Below are 22,456 nucleotides of genomic sequence, written 5' to 3'. Positions count from 1 at the left end.
GTGGCAGGGATCTCCTGGGACAGGGCGACGTTGCCCACTGAGCCTAAATCTCTGGCCACAGGTGCCTAGGCTGCCCTGCCTGCATCTACGTTTTCTTCTGGAAATCTCCTCCCTCCCATCCAAGCTGGATATTCTCAGCATAACAGTTACTTCTGTTATGACTTTCTAGGTTTTCTAAGCATCTTTGTGAAAGTCAGGGATTCATCTGCAACCTGTGAAGCCACTATGGTGTTATAACGGCTAGAGAGATTTGGATTCAGATCTCTACTCCCAAACTAAGGGAGATCTGAGTTCAGCCACAAAGGCCACTAGGTAGCCTTGGGCCAATCGCCCTCTTTCAACATAACCTACCTCACAGGGTTGTTGTGAGAATCAAAAGGGAGAGTGAGAGAGAACTTTGTGTGCTTTCCTTGGAAGAAAGGTGGGGTAAGAAATGGTAATCATGCTAATTAGGCAAAGAGGCACCTTTTTAAACATGGTGATTCTCTTTATTGAGCAGGGGGAGAGCAACTGGCCAAATCTACCCCAGCACAGCATCCCTCAGTGGCTGTTGCTGGTGTCGATCTTGTGTTTCTTTTTAAACTGTGAGCCCTTTGTGGGGGACAGGGATCCATCTTATTTATTTAATTATTTCTCTATGTAAACCGCTTTGGACATTTTTGTTAAAAAGTGGTATATAAATATTTGTTTTTGTTGTTGTTCACATAAATTAGTGCCTCTGGACCTGTGCAGAGTAGAATGCATTATTCTTAACTGTCCCCTTCCTTCATGATGCTTGCCTGGACTTCATTTGAGCTAAGCATTATTAGTCCCAGAAGTTTGTTAGAGCAAGTGCTAGAAAAATCACTGTGGAACAGCTGAAGTAGAAAGAGGAGAGTCTCTCTGAGGATTTCCCCTCATTGCTGGATTGCCATTGCCATCACCCATGTGCAGCCGTGCAATTCTCCTCCCCACTGGCAGCACATGCATAACATGATTCAGCTCTTTGCCACTTATTCATTCTTAGTAACTGACACCATCTTATTACATTCTCTAAATTACTAGCATGGATCAATCCCTACTTTAAACATAAACTTATATTAAACAAGTGGGAAATAATCTATACTAGGTTAACCCATGTCGCAGAGCATCTGCTCGCTAGTACTTGATTGCTCCCCTCACCCCCCCGCCGCGATAGCCCCCTCACCTCAGAGTTCTCTTCACTCTCACCTGAGCTGCGCTCCTCCTCCTCCATCCCATTGCTTCCACATACCCCTCATCCCTCTTGGTTGCTCCTCCATTCCATTGCTCCTCTCACCCTCACCCCTCTTGGTCACGGATGCATCATTGCTGGCGCCGATTGGCCAAGCTGCAGCACCCTAACCCCAGAGACCACCCACCCTCACCCAAGCCCCGCTCCTGCTCTTCTATGAAGGAATAGCAGCAGCAGTTGACCGGGCCCTTTCTCACTGCCGCCGCCACCATGACTGCTTGTTCACCTCAGAACACTGGCAGGTTCGGGCCCGTCCCTTATCTGCCTGGCTACCTCCCTCCACCAATGGCCTCTGTAGCTCTGAGCAGACTGGGCCCTTTCTCACTGCTGCCATGGCCCAGGCCTCTCTCTCACTCTTTCTTCTTTCTCTCTTCCCCTCCCTTCTTTTTCTCTCTCCTCCACTTGCTCTTCCCCTCTGTCTCCCTCCCTCCCTTCCTTCCTTCTCCCTTCCTTCCTGAGTTAACAGATTTTGTTCATCTTGTTTCCTTATCTATTCACACAGTGGCAGCCTCCTTCTTCTGAAGGGGCTCTTTCCTCCTTCACGACCCCTCTCCTCGCAGATCCCTCTCTCTCTCTCTCTCTCTCTTCTTATTTCCTCTACAATTTTCCCACCAGTATCAGCGGCATTCCAACCAGCACAGGCTCCTCTTTCTTATCTGCATATGGAATTCCCACTGCCCAATCACCATGGTGCTCCTGCTCTGTTACCACAGATTGGTAAAGAACTGTGTGGGCGGGGCTTGCCATGCATCATTTGCCATGGACCACCTAAGCCTTTTATATATATACTAGTGGGCCCGGGCGCAGAGCATCTGCGCCTCTAGCTGGACACAGCCATTCCCTGGTGGCGCAGTGGTAAAACTGCCGCCCTGTAACCAGAAGGTTACAAGTTCAATCCTGACCAGGGGCTCAAGGTTGACTCAGCCTTCCATCCTTCCGAGGTCGGTAAAATGAGTACCCAGAATGTTGGGGGCAATATGCTAAAATCATTGTAAACCGCTTAGAGAGCTCCGGCTATAAAGCGGTATATAAATGTAAGTGCTATTGCTATTGCTATTGCTATTCCCTGCGGTCTCGGGGACTGGGGGCAGAGCCAGCCGTGCCGCCACTGGCTCCCTCCGCCTCACCCCCCCCACCATGCCGCCGCCTCCTCCTCCCTCCACACCCCCCCTGAGAGTGCCGCTGCAGGCGGGCCGAGAGTGCTGCCGCTGCGGGCGGGCAGGCCGAGAGTGCCGCCGCTGCTGTGGGCAGGCGGCCGGGCCGAGAGTGCCGCTGCTGTCGCCGTGGCCGTCCAGCTGGGCCGAGAGTGCCACTGCCGCCACGGGCGGCCTGTCGGGCCGAGAGTGCCACCACAGCCTGGCCTGCCGCCTTGCCTCCGCAGCCGCCCAGCCAGGCAATTCTCCTGGGTGCGCCAGGACCAATCACGCGCCCCCGCAGCCCAGCCAATCAGCTGGGCTGCCGGGACGCATTTTCCCTGGGCACACCGAGGAGAAATATATATATAGATAGACTTTACTTCAGAAGAAATGGTGCTTAGGCTTCAGCCTATTTTGGGGGCTCTTTTTCGATTAAAATAACCACTGATAATGTCTTTTTGATGCTGAAGGTGAAACTAGATATTCCATTCAAAAAGTGATGATTGCTTCCAGTTTGAGGATGTGATGCAATAAATATTACTACAGCTTTGTTTTGGTTGGAATGTGGGAAAATAATATTGTTTCAGGTACAGCAATACCTAGGGGCAGGGAGAGGGTTAAAAAATTGTGTGTGTGTGTGTGTGAGAGAGAGAGAGAGAGAGCGACAGAAAGGGTGTGTTATGTGAGCACACTACCTTGATACTGCCACCTAGAACAAAACTATTTCCGCTCACAGATTATAAAAATTAGGGGGAACACTGCTTGGAAGGGTTTAGGGTTGGCTCTGCTAGTGATTCTGTTGATACTCTAGTACAAACATGGAATAATGAACTCACTAGAGCAGTAGACACAATCGCTTCTAAGCATCCTCTTCAACCTGCTTTAAAGACAGCCCCGTGGTATTTGGATGAACTACAGGAAATGAAGCAGTGAGGTAGATGACTAAAGCACAAGTGGAGGAAGACTCGGTGCGAGTCTGATCGGGCACGACACAGAGCACATTTGAAGACCTATGCTCTGGCAGTGTGGGCAGCAAAGAAGCAGTTCTTTTCTGCCTGCATTGCTTCCACAAATTCACATCCAGCTGAGTTGTCTAGGGTTGTGAGGGGGCTAGTATGTAGCCCCTCCCCCCTGAATTTAAATTTTGAACCATCGGTTATTCGTTGTGCCATTTTTAATGACTTTTTAGCGGATAAAAGCGCTCAGATTCGGGCTGAGCTGGATTCCACAGTTACTGCAGGGTCTGCTGTGGAGATGTCCAGCAACTCCTCTTATGGGATTAGATTGGATCATTTCCAGTTTGTGACTCCTGAGGAAGTGGACAAACTGCTTCAGATTGTGTGTCCTACAACCAGCTTTCTTGACCCTTGCCCAACTTGGCTCATCTCTTCCGGTAATCATATTATCAGAGAGGGGCTGGTAAATATTATAAATGCTTCTCTGCCTCCTTGTCTTAAGGAGACTATTATTAGGCCACTTTTGAAAAAAAATGCATTGGATCCCTTGGAGTTAGCTAATAACAGACCTGTTTCTAATCTTCCATGGTTGGGCAAGGTGATTGAGTGGGTGGTGGCCTCTCCATGCCAGGCAGTTTTGGATGATGCAGATTATCTAGACCCATTTCAAACTGGCTTTTGTGTAAGCTATGGGGTTGAGATTGCTTTGGTCGGCCTTATGGATGATCTCCAACTGGCTATCGACAGAGGGAATGTGACTCTGCTGGATGAGGGATAACAAACTGAGGTTAAATGCAAATAAGATGGAGGTACATCGGGCAGCAGTGATATAGGAAGGTGCTGAAAGGCATCATATCATACTGCATGGGAGAAGGCAATGGTAAACCACTCCAGTATTCTACCAAGAAAACCACATGGCTCTGTGGTCGCCAGGAGTCAACATCGACTCAACGGCACAACCTTTCCTTTCCTTTCAACTGACTGTGGGGGATTGGGACCCAAGAGATGCTTTAGATCTGCCTGTTCTGGATGGGGTTATACTCCCCTTAAAGATCAGGTACATAGCTTGGTAGTAATCCTGGATCCAAAGCTCTCCCTGGTTTCTCAGATTGAGGCAGTGGCCATGAGAGCTTTTAATCAGCTTTGGCTGATATGTGAGCTACGTCCATTTCTGGAGGTAAATGACCTTGAAACAGTGGTACATATTCTGGTAACCTCCAGGCTTGACTACTATAATGCACACTATGTGGGGCTGCCTTTGTACGTAGACTGTAATCTACAATTGGTACAGAATGTGGCAGCCAGAATGGTCTCTGGGACAACACGAAGGGACAACATAACACTGGTTTTAAAAGAATTGCACAGGTTGCCGATATGTTTCCGGGCGAAATACAAAGTATTGGTTATCACCTATAAAATCCTTAACAGCTTTGGCCCAGGGTTTTTAAGAGAGCACCTTATTTGTCCTGAACCCTGCCACCTGTTACGATCTTCTGGAGAGGTCCGGTTACGGTTGCCACTGGGTCATCTGGTGGTGACCCAGGACCGGGCTTTTTCTGTGGCTGCTCCAGGGCTTTGGACTATGCTCCTCGCTGAAATAAGAGCATCTTCTTCTCTGTTTATTTTCTGGAAGACTCTCAAGACTTACTTGTTTTTGCAGGCATTTAATTATAATTAATTTTAATAATTTGTTTTAATAACTATTGTGCTACTGTTTTTATTCTGTTTTAACCTGTGACTTTTATATTGTTTTTAAATTTTGTATACCACCTAGAAATGTATATATCAGGCGGTAAAAAAATGCTAAATAAATAAATATTTCCCTTTGCTGGCTCCACCCTTTGCCAGGCTACATCCTCTAGGCTGGAGCCTGGCATTGCTGTCACCTCTCCTCTGCCTTGCCAGCTTTACCTTCCAGGGCATGCTCTGTCCTCTGGCTCATGCCTCTGCTTGCTCTTTCTACAGCAGACAGCATGTATCCAAATTCTCCAGCCCATTTCTTGCTTCCACATTGCTGCTCTAGCACCAGCTCTCTCTCCCATTGTCTCTCTTCTCCCGCACCAAACTTGTCCACTTTGTTTCTCCATGAATTGGAAGAGACAAAGAAGTTATGTTTTGTAGTAGAGAAAAAATGGGGAAGAGAGTGCTGATTGCTGGTGCAGTGAGGGTGGCAAGAGACAGGGTGCATGCTGGGGGCACTCTGCCTGCTACAGCAACCTATAGAAAGCTGGAAGACAGAGCATGCCCTGGATGATCAGGCCAGTGAGGGGGAAGAAGGGAGGAACCAGTGCTGGGCTCTGGTCCAGGGGGCAAGGCTGGCAAGGTGATGGATAGGACTGGTGAGGGGGGACAGGGTGGAACACTGAAACATGGCTCAAGTGGCAACAGGCAGCAAGCCATGTTTGTGTGGGTCATTCTTGATTATTTGCTTGGATACACTGCGTTAAGAGTCCTTTTAGACATTTATTGGCCCAATGAATAAATGCACAATTGTAGTCATGTGTTGAATGGGATCCAGATATTTCACTCCAGTTGTTTTGCTTCTGTTATAAGGCAATTCTATTTTTCTAGCCCTCATACTGCAATATGTTTCAGTTGGAAAAATGCACCATACCCATGCAACGTTACTGCTGTCCTGTCATTGTCAGTCCAATTTTAGTGGCAAGGTGATTGCATGAGGGTTACAGATACTATATGATGATAACTGGCATGAATGAAGATTAGCAACAGGACCTCCACGCTCACCCAACCTACATGTGCCATTTTGCGACTTCTTTCCTTCATCCTTTGCTGGATCAGCATCCTGTACATTTCAAGAACTGGAATGCTTATCTGCATCTGTGTTACAATGTCAGCCTTTATTGCAAGATTATCTCACCAAAGAAAAGATTCTGCTCCCTCAATGGTGTGGGCCTGATATCACATTATGGTGGAATATTATGCTGTTGGAAATGTGGTGGGATACCAACTGCTTGTTCATCTGGAGCAGGGCTACACAACCCTGCAGCTGTTGTTGGGTGACAACATCCCTGATTATTGGCCACTGTGGCTGGGGACAATGGGAGTTGTAGTCCATCAACAGCTGTAGCCCATCAACAGCTGCAGGGTCAAAACTGGGAAGCCTGGTCTTGAGATAGGGATGTGCATGAACCAAGGTTCAGATTTGGAGCTGAATTGGTTTGGAAAAGGTCTGAACCATTTCGGTGCCACTAGGGGAAGAGTGCCAAGTGAGACCTTTAGAAAGGAGGAGAACAGGTCCTTACCTGCTCTCTGCCACTGCATGCAGCTTCCTGCTGTGATGGCGCTCCCCTCAAGAACCTGTGCGGTAGCACTGGGATGCACATGGCATCTGAGCATATGCAGGCACCATTTGTGTGGTCAGCAACACCATGCTGACCACACAAATGGTGCCTGCACATGCATGGACACCATGTGAATCCCAGCACCATGCATGGGTTCTTTGGGGGAGCACCGCAGCAGCAGGAAGCTGCATGTGGTGGCAGAGAGCAGGTAAGGACTTGCTCTCCTCCTTTCTAAAGATCCCGCTTGGTGCTCTCCCCTCAACGGTGCCAAAACGGTTCGTATCTTGTCTGAGCTGGTTTGGCTCCAAACTTGTGCATGAACCAAGGTTCATATACATCCCTGTCTAGAGATAAAATGTAAAATTGCACACAGTCTGAGCTAGGCTCTTGCTGCAGAATTTCATATTGAGGAGGGTACAAAATGCTGTTACATTATTATAGCCGAGCAGGCCTCAGACTGACTGGTGTTCTCAGAAGCCCCATACAAGTCATTCTGAACTTTTCAAATAAAAAAACTAGTAAAATGATAGAGCTGTAATAAATACATATATACATACATTTGTGGGGTGTGTCTGTGTGTGTGTGTGTAACTCTCCGGTTTTGATATCGCCCCGCTCCTACAGCCAGCCATTATCAGGCTAGGGAGCATCATTGTTTCTGCAGCACTCTATTGCCCACTCGTTCCAGCCTGGTTCTTTTGCTCGCCACTTACCAAGGTCTTCGCCGGACATCGTACAGATCAATCTTATCGGGTGCCCCCCAGGGGGTGGCTGCAACAAGAAGAAGCAAGAAAAGTTGTGACAAGCTTACTGGGGCAGTAGATATTGGTACAAGGAGACCCCAGCTGTGGGGGTGAGGGGAGACAGCAGAGAGTTCACATAGAGACTCGCCTGCCAGAAGCACTAGCAACAGTGTTGCTTATGGAGAAAGTGCTGTCAGGCCATGGGAAACAAGGTCACAGGCCAATGAGGACCAAGTGGCAGGGGTGCAATTTGGGGGAAGCGTAGCTGTATTTTTCACCAGCTCACTGGCCCTAGGCTCTACTGTTATAAACAACTGAGTGGGCCTCACTATTAGATATGTATGCCAAAGGCACACATTTAAGTTTTCCTTCAAACTGCATTTTTAGACTTTTTATTGCTATTCTCTGCTTTGAAAATACTTTTGAATGAAGAACTAAATTATAAATTTTCAATCAAACAAATCCTTTTTGCTCCCCCCCACCAAATCACACTCTTGTTTGCTAGCACTGCTTACTAATTAAGAGGTGTAAATAATCAAAACAAATGCTCTTAAAATATACTCTTGCTGTGCCAAATTTTCACGGTGTTCAGTTTTACAAATCAACCTTGAATGTATTCAACAGTTAGCCTTTGGGTCTTGCTGGTTCTTGCTCTACCACTTAAATGGCATCACTGCAGATGGGCTAATGCTCCTTCCTCCCAGAAGCTCAGCACAGCATTCTCATGTTAGGTTGAAAAAGAATGCCTTACCCAAGGCCAATGCAAAATAATTCATATCATTCTAACCCGAGTTCATCAGATCCTTGCCTCAGCAGATGGCCCTGGTCATAGCACTCTGGGCCAAACTAGATCTTACACTCAGCAGTGTAATGCAACATTACCCCAAAGGCCTTTTATAAACAGGAAAAGCCCATTCTGGATGGGTGATTGGAGTCAGAAAAGTGACAGGTAGATGGGTTGTTCCCCCATCTGAAAAATGGGCCTATTAATAACCTACCTTACTGGGTTGTTGTGCAGATGAAAGAGATAAAGATTGTAAGGAATGGAGCACATTAAAAATGTTAAGAAGATGGTTGAGAAGTGAGGAGCAGCTGGGAAAGTAGGACAACTGAGGGCAGCCATGACACTGAGAAGGAGCCAGAACAGGGTGAAGGAAGGTGGAGAGACAGAGAAAAGGAGAAGAAAGCAATGAGCTGAACACAGAAAGAAAAGCACGGATGTTCCACAGTCTCCTGCTGAAATGTATTCAACATTCAGCATAAAGTTCTGGGAGCCACTTTATTCTGACGCTTTAAAAATCAGACTGTTTACATCACGCTAGCTCTAAGAATCACCAATATGCTCAACTGAGTGGTAGATGATGGGAGGAGGACTGATGATCCTCTTTCTCCACAAACCATGGTTCTAAAATGCTAGTTAGGCAATATTGTGAAACCTTGGCTAGAAAGGAAAGGCAGGAAGGATGGGAGAGATGCATTTCTCTTGCTATTCCATTGCTATTCTGCATCCTAAGTGGCTCTTGGACTACACTCGATTACCAGAACTAATCCTGAACTCCTAACAAGACCAATCTTCAGACAATGGCACAAAGCAATGTGCTTTGGGGGGAAACTGTCCCTCCCTCTGCTGTGCATAGAATGAATTATGTTGCCCCCAAACCCCACTGTTATTCCAGACAGATCTTCCTTCCTGAATAATGGGTATTTAATTATGGTGTCATCACTCAGCCCCATGGTAGCCATTCCCCTCTCTTCCACTTTAGAATGCCACAAACCTGGATAGAAGCGAGTCACACCCGTGGCACTGCCAAAGACCTGCCACAGAAGAGATGGGTCTTCTTTTCGATTTTCAATAAATACGTTTTCCAGGGATTCTGTCCAGTTTAGCTCATTGAGGATGACAGTGGCTGTAAGAGACAGAGAAGGAACAAGGTAAGTGTACTTGGGATTTGGAGAGCAAAAAGTGGATGAGCTGTCATTCAAAGACAAAGATATAGTAAAGATGCTATATGAAAATACATGGGCACAGTACGGCTGACCTCTGTCTACATAACCCCACTGATGGAGCTATGGAGACCGACACCAGCTGAGGAATGATTTATTATAAGTAATGTTTAGCATCCCTTGCTGCATTGTCATCTGTTCCTTCTTCCACTGATCAAAGTTTATGATATCCTCCTATTTTCTCTTAAACACCTTTTCTTTGCCCCTCAGATACCTTCCTGATCAGCACTTCGCGTAACCAAGTATTTTAGTATGATATGCATGGCCATGATTTTGCATCTTGGAGGGTGCTTCCTTTTTGAAACACATCTAGATTCTGCAGGGAGGCAACCATGCTGGGGGAGGGGCCATTGTACATAATCATGTACAATGATAGAGTACATACTATACATGCAGAAGGTCCCAGATTCAATAATCCCTGACATCTTCACACAAGACCCCTGCAGAGCCACTTCCAGCTAAGAGTAAGAAATGTGAACCAATGGTCTGATTCAGTATGTTTTATATAATCAGAACTGGGACACAATATGGTTGTTCACATGACCCTGTAAGCGGGGCTAAGAGGGCGGGCGCGGGGCGGGGGAGAAGAGGCAGGATTGTACCTATCTCCCCCCGCCAGATGTTCTTCCTGTTCTTTTCTTGGCCACGTAGCTCTTGCGCCCTCACAAGCTGTGCTGCCAGGTGCCATCTGGCCAACTGCAGCCCAGTCTCTCCAGAAATCCTAGTGCGGTGCAGTGGGGAGATTTCCCTGCAGCTGGGTGCTCTAGGTGCCTGGCTCTGTGGCTGCTCAAGCAAAAATAAAAAGCCAAGCCCCCCCCCCACCAAAGCCCAGTAAAAGCCAAAATAAAAAACTCGGTTTACCTGTCGGGGCAGCGCCAGGATTAGGCCCGATCCTGGCACTGCACACAAGCAGCCCGACTCAGGTGGGGCTGTGCAAGCCCGGGTCGTGCTGCTAGCCCCATCGTTTCTTCACTTGTGTCCCCATTTTGCTGTTATTTTTTGCAGCACTCCACATAAGACACCAACTTCCTTCTCCTCTCCCCAGCCACTTTGTGAGAACCTGCTATATTATCTGCTTGCTTGCTTTCTTTCTTTCTTTCTTTCTTTCTTTCTTTCTTTCTTTCTTTCTTTCTTTCTTTCTTTCATTTGATTTGATTTGATTTGATTTGATTTGTATACTGCCCTTCCAAAATGGCTCAGGGCAGTTTACAATTAAAAATAGCATCTGAAACCACACCCTCCACCTAATTGCACTGACGCATCCACTACAGACTTTCAGGAAGAAGCAGCTTGCACGGGAATGGTATACGAAAGGGAAGACAGAGGAAAGACCTGCACAGGGAAAGCTTTAGGTGCGTTCATGACCCTTTTTTCACATTACCCATCATAATGATTCCCCTGGCATTAAACCCTATCATGAAAATAATTATGAATGATGGGGTTAATGTGCTTACATGACCAAACATTATTAGACATATTTTCAGTAGTGATCTTCAGTTAACTATGTTCTAATGGACAAGGGTTCTGTAAACTATACCATCAATTGACCCATCCAATTCAAAATAAAGCATAGAAAAAACCCTAAATAAAGCAACTGCTCTCTGTAGATTAGAATAAGACTAAATTAATGATAAAAATCTATCAATTCCCCTCCTAAAAATAGAGATATCTGCAGACACAAAAAAACAGTCCCACTAGTGTGTACAGAATTAGATCGGAGATCCTGGCTTTGATTCCTATTGTAGCATGTACTATTATGCAGAGACAAATGAACAGGGGGAAAGATACAGAGCTCCATATAAACAGTCTTGCCCCACACATGTCACGCCATTCCATAATTCCACAGGCAAGCCTCCCGCAAAAGCCCAAATCCTTTGAATGGATGAACATTTTATTTCAGACTCAAAGAATATCAAAGTGTTTTGCAGAAGAGAAGTCAGTACACCATGAAGTGCATTTATCCCCCTGGCCACCTGCAGCAGATGGGAAATAAATTGCCTGCATCCCCTTTAGGAACCACATCCAAGTGTCTTCCCTATAAGCCAGTTCAAAATAGACACTGAATGAAGGGGTGGGGGGAAGGCCCCACTGGGGTTGGTCCCACTCTGCATTCATGGTGGCCCTCATGTCTAATGCAAGGCAATTAAGACGCCGGCAAACAGAGGTTTTAAATAATTCAGCTATTAAGGAAAGTGATAAGCTCAGAGCAGCCTGACTCCGTGATTAATCAGCTGGGGCTGGAACTGAAGGAATGTGCAGAAGGACATGCACTTGGTTACTTGTCGCTGCCAGCCTCTTCTTCTTCTTCTTTTTTAAAAGGATTCTTTACCCCAAGACGCCTTTAATGATGGCACTCAAGGGGAAAGAATCAAGTGGAGAAATTCCTAGAAAGCAGCAGCCTGAGCTGGGGTAGAAGGCGGTGGGTTGAGCACAGGCTGGCCCAATAAAAAAGGGGCACGGGCCCCACAGAATGTCATCATTCTAGTCAATCTCCATTATTTACTCTGAAAAGATCACAGGTTGTCCTCCTCCCACTGAGGATTTCAGAGCTTTCTAAGAATAATCAGGAAACCAATTTGACAGGTTTCCTAAGTAGTACACCAGCGGAATTCTCTCAGTTTCACAGTCAGGAAAATGGCTCATATAGGCAGGTTCAGAGATGGGTCCAAGGTATCACAAAGATGCATCTGAGAGTCATGCCGAGGGTGATAGAGTCAAAACTATGCCACCTCATCATCAAATCATCCTAATAGAGGTTTTCTTTCTAGACCTTTTGAAATGTTCTCAGCTCAGATTAAAAAAGTTCCCTTGTCTTTCATTGCAGCACCTGTGGGGAAATGCTTGAATTTATTGTGTGAATTCTAGTTTGATTTCTGAGAAGTCCTCATGTATACCAGTCCATTCTTGTGGCTTTCCCAGAAGCTGTATCTAGTATCATTCACAAACATTTCTAAGCCAGTAAAGGCATTCCTCTGTATGCACAGATGAGATCACTGGCCCTACCAAAGGGGGAAAGGATCTGACTTTCTCTCCTTCATTTTTCCTTCCGCTAACCAGTGCCATAAGGCTTGTATGTAAAGCAGTGGAGTGTGGTGACATCTGAACCTGGGCGGGCAACCCACATACTGTAGCTACCCAACACTAGCCAACTTTGCATATGGCTTTCAACAATGGGTGAGGAACTGCTGCATAGTGGCAAAAATATAGACAACACAGGGCTGGGGAAATGGAATGGAATGGAATGAATGGGAAACAAATAACTTCTGTTTAATGAAAAGCTTGGCTAAAATAAATGTGACAAATAAATAAATAAATAAATAAGCTATTTAGTATTCTTCTATATGCAGACCGTCCTTGGGTGTTATGCCACTATGTCTGTGGCCAGTAGACAAAAGGACTGCAAGTCAAGACTACAACTGCTGGCATAAAGGACTGGTGGGCCACTGTGCGAAACAGGATGCTGGACTAGATGGGCCTTGGGCCTGATCCAGCAGGGCTGTTCTTATGACTGGAAAAGAGCAGGATGCCAACATCAATTGAAATCAGCTACAACCCGCTAGACAGCTCAGCTTTCGACTCCAAACATGAACTGTTAGTCTGGTGCCTATTTTTTACTGTTTTACTCTTTTATTCTAGTTGCTATAGAATTCAGGGCCACTATCATCTCATTCTCTCTGACCACTTCCTCATGCAAACTTGGCTTTTGTCACAGATTAGCAAGTTATACTATGTGTTGCTCACCCCACCCCAACTATGGCTAATTTGCACTCCCAACTTCAATTGTGAGCCAGTGGTATGAACAAGGGGAAAGCACATATGTAAAGAAATTGCCATGCAAAGCAGACATTGGCAACTTAGATCTGATAGATGGTGGCTTTGCACAGAACCTAGCTATGATTGTGCCTTGCACACAATCTGACTGGGGCTTCTGCCGCCACACATACGATTTTCAGGAGTGCACACACAGCTCTGCATCTTAGCGGGCTGCTCCTCAGATTAACTTTTTGATTGTACGAACATGGCCACAGACTCTGATAAATACATGTAAGAGAGAAGGATGTACTCTCTCAAATGGGTATCCAGATTCAACTGCTTTACACACTGTGAGACCATTTCCCCCTTTGCGCGCAGAAAAGCCTATCCCATCCCGGTAGGGCTTATCTGAAGTCCTGGAGAGCCACTGCCTTGTGAGTCAGTGAGCAGATAATAGTGACCTAGATGGACCAATGGTCTGATTCAGTTTAAGGCCATTTCATATGCTCATATGTTGAAAAAGACTGGTGTTCAACCCGTATTGGGAATTAAATATACTTTCCCATCCACACAGCTGATACTGCTGCTGTTTTTCTTGTATTTTTTCCAACAGCTGTTGATTCCTTCTGTTGCTGGAGAGGAGAGCTGGTCTTGTGGTAGCAAGCATGACTTGTCCCCTTAGCTAAGCAGGGTCTGCCCTGGTTGCATATGAATGGGAGACTAGAAGTGTGAGCACTGTAAGATATTCCCCTCAGGGGATGAAGCCGCTCTGGGAAGAGCAGAAGGTTCCAAGTTCCCTCCCTGGCTTCTCCAAGATCGGGCTGAGAGAGATTCCTGCCTGCAACCTTGGAGAAGCTGCTGCCAGTCTGTGAAGACAATACTGAGCTAGATAGAACAACGGTCTGACTCAGTATATGGCAGCTTCCTATGTTCCTATGCTTCAGTTTTACTATCCTCCTATTGCTGATGGGGTGCTGAGTGAGACACAGGGGCTTGCCTCAGGGCAGAATTACATATTACAGCCAGCATGTGGCTGCTGCCAAATGCAACAGCTCTGCATTTCCTCCCCCCCGCCACTAATATTTAGTAAAGCAAAATGCATGATGTGGTGACATTGCATTCTGAACTTCCCTACTCCCATAATCAGCATGAAATTGAGTTTGGGAGAGAAAACTCACAACACTGTGATGTCATATTATACATTTTACCTTACTAGTTACGAGGAAGGGGACAGAAAAGGCGGTATTATGGAGCCGATATTTTTGGCAGTGATTCACAAGCTCACATCTTTAGCCACTACACCACACTTTTTAATTGCATATTCCTTCACAATAAGAGATTGGCGTTGGCCCTGAAAGGGGGGTCTTTAAACCTTTACCAAACGTAACACAAAGGTCATTCACACAAGCTCCCTTGCCCAGGCTAGGGCAGTCCAGCCTGGGCTAGGCTGCTCATATGCAGTGCCAGGATCACTCCCAATCCTGGCACTCCTGCCCAGCCTAGCCCTACTTTTAGCTCTGGCCCAGTGACAGAGCGGGACCACCAGTGGCCTGTGTGCGGCCACCGCCGAGGCCCCACTAACCCCGCCCCCACGCCTGATGTCAGACGCTGGGGCTAGCCATGCCCCAGCATCTGACATCAGATGTTGGGGTGTGGTCTGGCTGAATGGAGCCTTGAGGCTCCGTTCTGCCGAGATAATTGCCCTTTAACTGCCGAAGGGGCCACGCGGCCCCTTCAGCAGTTAAACAAAGGCTGGCTCTGCGTTCACAGTGCGCAACCAGGAGCGGCTCTTCCCTACCTTTGCAAAGAAGAGCCGCTCCTGGCTGGCACTGCAAACACAGTGCCAGCCTTTGTTTAGCTCCTTTCCGCGTCTGACGTCAGACGCGGGGGGCGTGTCGGGGCCACTCTCACGGCCCCTGATTGGACGGCAGCCCGGGTTCTTTGAACCCATTGGCCCAATGGTGGCTCTGCCCCTGCTCTGGCCTTTAGCACAAGCACACCCTTAACCCTGCTGCCAGGGTCGTGTGTATGCTCAGGCAGCATGTAGACCTAGTATACACAGAGTGGGGTGCCTAGAGCGTGCAACTCCCGGGGGAGCCCCCAAGGAAATCCTTGTGGGATTCCTAGAGGCTGGGAGAACAAATCCCAGCCTCGGCTGATCCACTAGACATGCTGCCTGGAGCAGTGTGGCTCATGTGGGTGCACAGTGGCATGCCGAAGATGGAAGGGCAGACTAGGGGGAAGGTAGGTGAAACCCTGCCTTCCATCTCACCCGCCCACCCAACCATGAGCATAGGCTCCAAGTGTATTAACTTCTCCTCTAGAAACTTACTCCTCCAAATAGCCCTTTTTTTTTTTTGGAAATTTTGCAAATGATTGGCACCAGGAACATTCCATGACACTGCAGCAGTTTCTCAGACAGCTCTATACACCATCTGAGGGGGCAAAGATATTCCTTTCATCAGTTTGGTATCACTCAAAAAGGGTCACAGAGCTTCTGACTGTAAATCTCTGGGTCTAGAGATTTCCTCCATCACATTCCCAATTCCATAGCTTATACCCAGTTTCCTCCTTCTATTGCTAGATTCCAAACGACACATTATAGTGCAGTCATATATCACATTTGCTCAATGGACGCTTCTCCACAACACAGTGTCCTCAGGAGGGGGAGATCTGCAGTGGAGAAGCAGTGGTGGTGGTGGTGGTGTGTGTGAGTGTGTTCAGTCCTTCACAGAACCCTACCACTTCCCCAGAAAACATCCCCAGCTGCTTTTCTGACTGCCATGGTTCCAGAGTCATGTTAATCTTCCAAATACAAGTCTGGAAACCTGCTAGGGAAAAGCAGTGTGTGTATTTGTGTGTGTGTGTGTGTGTGTGTGTGTGTGTGAGAGAGAGAGAGAGAGAGAGAGAGAGAGAGAGAGAGAGAGAGAGAGAGAGAGAGAGAGAGAGAGATTGATTGATTGATTTTAGGGGAACAGTGGTAGATGGGGGAAGGGTGAAGCATCCTGCCTCCAGCCACTGCTTTTCAGTCACAAGTCACCTCTCATGAACATGCTTTACAGTGGAGAAATGGCCGTTGGGCTAATGTTATGCATTGCTGTGTAGTAATATAAAATTTTGCCCTTAGTGGATATTGAGATCCAGGAAAAGTTAACACAGGCTGGCACAACATACAGCCCGGGGGCCGGCCCCAGCCCACAGGTACATTTTTGCTGGCCCCCAAGTAGAAATATCTGGCAGCAACAGCAGGAGCCATTAAGAGCTCCTGGCCTTTCCCACTGATGCACAGCTGCAGTTCAATGCAGCTGGCTATTTTGAGATGTTCTCTGCCCCTGGACTGGAGCCTAATGACACTATCCCTCTTTCCCCTCGCCTTTTTCCCAGACTCCAACCCTCTGCCCCTTTGCTTTTATCAATATTTTAAATAATTGATTTTAATGTAATAATTAATGTGCTGAAAATTGACCTTGGCCCTGTGAAGCAAGTTATTGTTAGTTCTGGCCCACTGGGGCATTAGAGTTGTGCACCCCTGAGTTAACTAATGAGTGAGAGGAGGATATCTATGATTCTTACACCTCATTTCCTACATGTGCTATTTTTTTTTTCATTTAAAAGTGAAAAATGCAGCAGTGAAAAACTACACAGTCCTTGGTCAGCTGGAATCCAAGAAAACTGCTGCATTCAGTGTGGTAACGTTTTCCTCTCAGTCTGACTTTTGATTCATAAGTTGCTGTGCAGAATATCTCATGCAGTGAGCTATACACTTAGGGAGCTGTAACAGACTCTCAGTGTCTGTGAGACAAGTGCACAAAGAGATAGGTAGCCTGTGGGGGAACCCCCTCAATGTACCACGGTCCTGGTGCGGTGCTTTATGGTATGCCGTAGAATTGTCTCCTCTGGCTCCTGAGTATGCCAGTTGCTTCGGCAGTGCCAGTGTGCAACACAAGTGGCAGAGCTTTCTGACAAAGGTGCTCATGTGTGGGGAGGCTTGTAGGAGTCTGCCTCCCCACCAGCCCTCCCCAGTGGGAGGGCTAATGATCGCGTGCACAACCTTAATGCTTTTCAAACTGCAGATACACTACATTTTGGCTGATCCAGCAAGAGAAAGACATTGGTTGACTGACTGATGGACATCTCATCCTGTGTAGTTTGAGTTCAGAATAAGGCAGCAACAAGGATTATCACAGATTTGTCTAGGCTGGATAGTGTGCAACATTTGACCCACACTGTGAGAGAAAGATGTTGGAATCCCAAACGAATAGGAAACAACTATCATTTCAAAGGTGATATAAACTGTGGATCTCTAATGTAAGTATCACTGAAGCAGATGGTGTGAGAGAGTTCATCTAAAAGATACCAACCTCACAGGCTGTTGGTAGAACTAAATCAGCAATAAAGCAGCTCGCAAACAAAACAAAAGCAGCCGTGATCACAGTGAATAATGAAAATGCTCTCGGGGCCAGTCACTTTCAAATGTCAGTGCTGTCAAGAGGATGGATTTATGGAGAGGGTGATGGTAGCCCAGTGCAATTCTTTCACACAGCCAAGGAGCTTGCTGGCTGCAGGAGTTTGCAAGAAGTTGGAAGCATCACATGTAGTGGATATGGCATCAGCGCTGTTTGCTTCTTTGGAAATTGACACCTGGGAGGCTTAATCTCAGGGCACAATGGATCCTAACTTTACTTCAAAAGTGTGGAGGGCTGCTACACTCACAAGTTCCCATTTGCCAGCTTGCGCGGGGTTCCACATGTGGATCAGAGCATCTAATGAATTTTGGAATGGTGGCAGAGTCTTTATTCAGAGGATATCATGTTGCTTCTCATTTAAACATCTTAAAAAACTATGTAAAGCTACTCCCTTGGCTATGTGTTAGCCTAATGCTGCTGAAATAAAGGACATGATATTGCATTATGTACTTTGAGGAACAGCATGTGATCAGCTGGTATATATTTAGCTCTTTTAGAAATTCTTCCTGCAGCGGCTTCTCCTCCATTGAACTCTGTTATTCTTACCACACTTTGATCAAACCCCTAAGGATCATTACAGACCACTTACTGTACTTGGCCAGCTAAAAGATGAATCACACCACAGGTTTTTTTTGGGAAGTATGCCATTTTAAAATTCTAATAACTTCCTTAATCTAATAACAAGCCTGACAAATTTTGGGAGTGGGGAGCAAGTAGACTGGATATTTTTGTTTTGCTTTCCACTATAACATTTGAGCAAGATTCCTGCCAATAATGTTTGCATATAATATTAAGAGTTCAGGGCTTCTGCTTCTTCTTTTAAACCTGCTCGTTGGCAAGAAAATATTTTAGAATCAGAAGAAATCATTTTCGGAAAATCTCTTTTCTGATCCTTCATAACCCAAATCTCCTGATGCTCTAAATGTGATGATTTATACAAGGCTCTCCCCTAGCACAGCAAGATGCCTATCAGGAACTGGGCTACCATAGCCAGCTGCAAACAAAAGGCTAGAATCTCAGCTGAGTCAAGATGGCCCTTTCTGCTATCAGCTACAAACTGGGCAAACCGACAAGCAGGTATCAGTATCTAGGGAAGGAGTACATGTTAAAGATGGAAGATGACGCAAAGAGCAGGAGATGCAACAGGGAACAGTCTGACTGGAACTAGGGCAGATGAAATCTCAAACAACTGGAAAACTGGCTCCAAACCAATTGACCAGGGTTGGTAATGACACAGCTTAGGGAATCTCAGTTGCCAGATATTAACAATCTTATAGACAGGAAGGTTTGATCCCAAGTACCTGAAAATACTGCTGTTAGCCTATGAATTTCCCATTTATCTGAATTTCTCAATACTGTATTTGATTTTGGAAAAGAAGGGGTGCTTGTCCATCCAAATAAAGTATGCTATTTCTTTGTTTGAAGAGCACTGCAAAGAAATGTTGATTATATTTGATTCTTAATAAAAGGCATATGAGACACAATCTACTGGGAATTTGTTTTATACAAATCTCTTTTAAATGATTAAGAGTTGTGAGAGGTCTTACGCAGCTCTGGTGCATTTTGCCCCAAGCCTACTGAGTCCCCTTCATAGCAGCAAGTGAAGTCTAAAAGCCCCTTTAGGTGTTTCAGAATTTCTGAAAATGAGCCTTACAATCTCTTCTACTGCATTCTCAAATGTGAGTGGCCTTTTGTGCCTCATTTCCTCTAATGACTGTAGTGTTTTGCCTCATAGGCAGGATTTGATGATAAATCCATTAGGTTTCCAAACAACACTGTCATATCAAACACCTTTTAAAACTCTTATAAGTACATAAATAAATCCTTAAGCTTTAAATAATTCCATGGGCACATTTCTTGCATCTGGGGTAGTAAATGCTGAAAATAATAACTGTTGAATTCAAGTTTTTTCAGGCATGAAACACAGAGGCACAGGGCATTCCTTTGTTCATTATTTATACTTTCTAAAGGTTGATTGATATAAATCACAAGGTGAGGTCAGCAAAAAGCACTTCCCTGTGCAGGGTTTCATGTGGCCCAGCAACTTGGCTGAAGCTATCCTCCAATGGGAGGATTTTCAACATTTATGGGGGGAGACTCATGGGTTTTGAGGACTGGGTGGGGGTGCCAGTTCTTGTTTTTAAACACAGCAAAGCCACTGCCTAGGTGGACAACAGCCTTGATAGCAACGCTGTCTGTCTCCCAATAGCTGGCTCCATTTTCCTTACTGCAATGCATCAGGGAAGAACATGCCATCATATTGCATCACACCATTGGCAGCCTTCCCCAGTGCCTTCTGGGAAGGAAAATGGAACTGGGTGCCGGGAAATAAGAAGCACTTAGCACTTGTGCTGCTGCTTGCACAGCTAGCAGTTTTTCATGTTTAAAAGCTAAAATCACACCACACTGCAACCTTAAGTAAGCCTTGTGCCCCATCATGAGTTTTTCTAATTTCTATTGAACATGGAAAAATTGTAGAAATTTCGTTGAAGTGCTGGGCTTACATTCTTCAACCCTATACTAGCCCTAATATCAGCCTCAGCCTCATGTTCTTCAGGGGCAGCATTTGCACATAATTTATCAATTCTGGAAGAGAAGTTGTGCCAGTGTGTGAATGTTCACAAAGAGGCTGGTGAGTGGATAAAGAATCCTCTAAGTGTGTTGCTAGGCCATGAGCATCTAGAACTCTGCATAGGGAAGTGTTTTGCCCACTTTGCACCTTGCGCACTTTAACGATCAAAAGGTCGGGAGATACAGAATCCCTCCTCTAGCTGAGGAGTACCAGGTAGGCTGCCACCATCCACTTTGAGCAGATTATATGAATCTGTTCATACAAAAGAACAGATTCACCCTTCCAAGGGATTATTCTGGGAGAGTAAAGTGGAAACCTCCTCCCAACATGAAAGGCTTCAGCAGTCTTAGGACTTAGGACGTATGTGACTAGGGCAGGACCTAATAAGGGTAACACTCTTCAACAACAAGCATTTATTAATAACTAGCTGACCTGGAGCAGAGCACCTGCACTCCTAGTCCTCCCTCTCTCTACTCCCTCTGTTCAGCCCCAGTCTGTTCTCCCCCTCCCAGTCTGCTTTCCCTTCCCTCCCCACCCGCTGGACTGGCTGGTGCCTGGTGCTTTTCTTCCCCGCCTGCAGGCCTGGCTGATGCTTTCCCTCCCTGGCTGGTGGTTTCCTTCGCCGCCCAGCGGGAGTGCTTTCCTTCGCTGCTGGCCAGCCCGGAAGTAGCGCTTTCCTTTGCCACCCGTGGCAGCGTACCCATGGCTATCTGGCAGCTGCTCGCAAACTCTCGCAAGAGTTGCCACGCATGGGATTAGCCATGGGTATGCCTTAGAGAATTAAATATATAGAAGACTGGATGATAAGGATGATTGTTGAGTCATCAACAATCGCTGCTTCCATTCAAGTAAAACCCTTCCCCAGGAACTACAAGAACCCTAAAGTCGGATTCAAGCACATAAACAAAGATAAATTTTCTGATGCATCTAACTAAACTTATCCTTATCCGTCCTACTTACTTCCAGGTAAGGAACTTCCAGTTGATTCTCAGCCCAAGGCTGATAGACTCTCCTTTCCTTGCAGTAATTGCTGATCAAACCCCACTCCAAGGTCTCCAGGGAAGAACTGAACTCCAACATATCCCTGCCCCATTCCTCTATAGGTGGTTGTCCAGTAAATCCTGACCCTCAGGGGGCAGCTTGATAAAGAAGGGAGAAGTGTGCACATTTTTGCAATGGGCTGCACAGCGTGGTGGTGGCACAGGCAGCGTGCTTGGTGGGTATGCGGAGCCCTTCACTACCTCTCTTGCCACCTCCCCTCCACCCCTTCAGTAGCCAGGGTCTCTCACCCCTGTACTTGTAAAGGGGAATCCTTACCATATTCCAATTTACAAGTATTAGCCACCGAGCCACTGAACCAGTTCAGTGGTCAGTTTGACCGAACTGGTTTGGCAGCACATGATTTGGCTTGAATTTGATTCAGATGTGAGCCAAACTGCGATTTTTGGTTCATGCACACCCCTAGTCTTCCCTCAAGCCTGACTATCACTACATATACATTAGCCTGTAAAGGAAAATATACATTAAAAAGACATGGATATCCAACTTTGCAATAACTGCACAGCAAGTGAGTATTCACATTTCTTCATGGATACCTTTACCATTCAACAGGAAAAAAGTATGAACCGAAGATTTTTAGGATGCAAATAATTGCTTAGGATAGGATAAAAATAATCAACACTTTATATACATTCTCACAGTGCATAATTAATCTATGGAATTCTCTGTCATGCAGTGTGGTGATGGTCAGCAGCTTGGATGGCTTTAAGCAGATAAATGCATGGACAGGTCTATCAGTGGTTACTAGTCTGGATGGCTATAGGCTACCTCCAGGCTCAGAGGCAGGATGCCTCCGAATACCAGTTGAAGAGAAGCAACCGCAAGAAAGGGGCATACTTCCATCTCCTGGTTTGTGGGCTTCCCAGAGGTATTTGGTGATCTACTGTGTGGATCCTGGATGCTGGACTAGATAGGCCTTGGATCTGATGTAGCAAGGCTCTCCTTATGTTCTTAAATTCAACAACATTTCAGAACTTTAAATTTACATTCTTATATGTTGGGACATTTTCAAATTTCAGCTTTGAAATTTGATTTGTAGGAGTACTTTTCAAGAACACTTAAAAGTGTAGTTTTGTTGATGAATTGTAGGGCAATGATATCAAGTACTGTCTTCAGCACATACGGGTCTGATGTTTTCTAAACACTTAAACCCAGCAGCATGCATAGTTTGGGGGAAATGGATTTTGTGTGTGTGTAAAAGAAACTTTAGATTA

At 46.0% G+C, this 22,456-nt stretch overlaps 1 protein-coding gene across 4 annotated transcripts in view; it reads right to left on the bottom strand.

Moving 5' to 3' along the window:
- Positions 1 to 22,456, bottom strand: part of CACNA2D2 (calcium voltage-gated channel auxiliary subunit alpha2delta 2) — an 885,048-nt gene that overhangs the window by 180,476 nt on the left and 682,116 nt on the right. For all 4 annotated transcript variants that reach the window (XM_053287835.1, XM_053287834.1, XM_053287836.1 and 1 more), the window contains 2 exons: positions 9,164 to 9,295; positions 7,359 to 7,416 (listed from right to left, as the gene is read on the bottom strand). In XM_053287835.1, coding sequence (XP_053143810.1) covers positions 7,359 to 7,416; positions 9,164 to 9,295 — 190 coding nt within the window. The remainder of the gene's footprint in view (positions 1 to 7,358; positions 7,417 to 9,163; positions 9,296 to 22,456) is intronic.

The sequence above is a fragment of the Hemicordylus capensis genome, chromosome 2 (genome assembly GCF_027244095.1).
Source record: "Hemicordylus capensis ecotype Gifberg chromosome 2, rHemCap1.1.pri, whole genome shotgun sequence".
Taxonomy (NCBI): Eukaryota; Metazoa; Chordata; class Lepidosauria; order Squamata; family Cordylidae; genus Hemicordylus; species Hemicordylus capensis.
The sequence above is the reverse complement of the archived record's forward strand: the minus strand, read 5'-3'. Positions and strand labels throughout refer to the sequence as shown.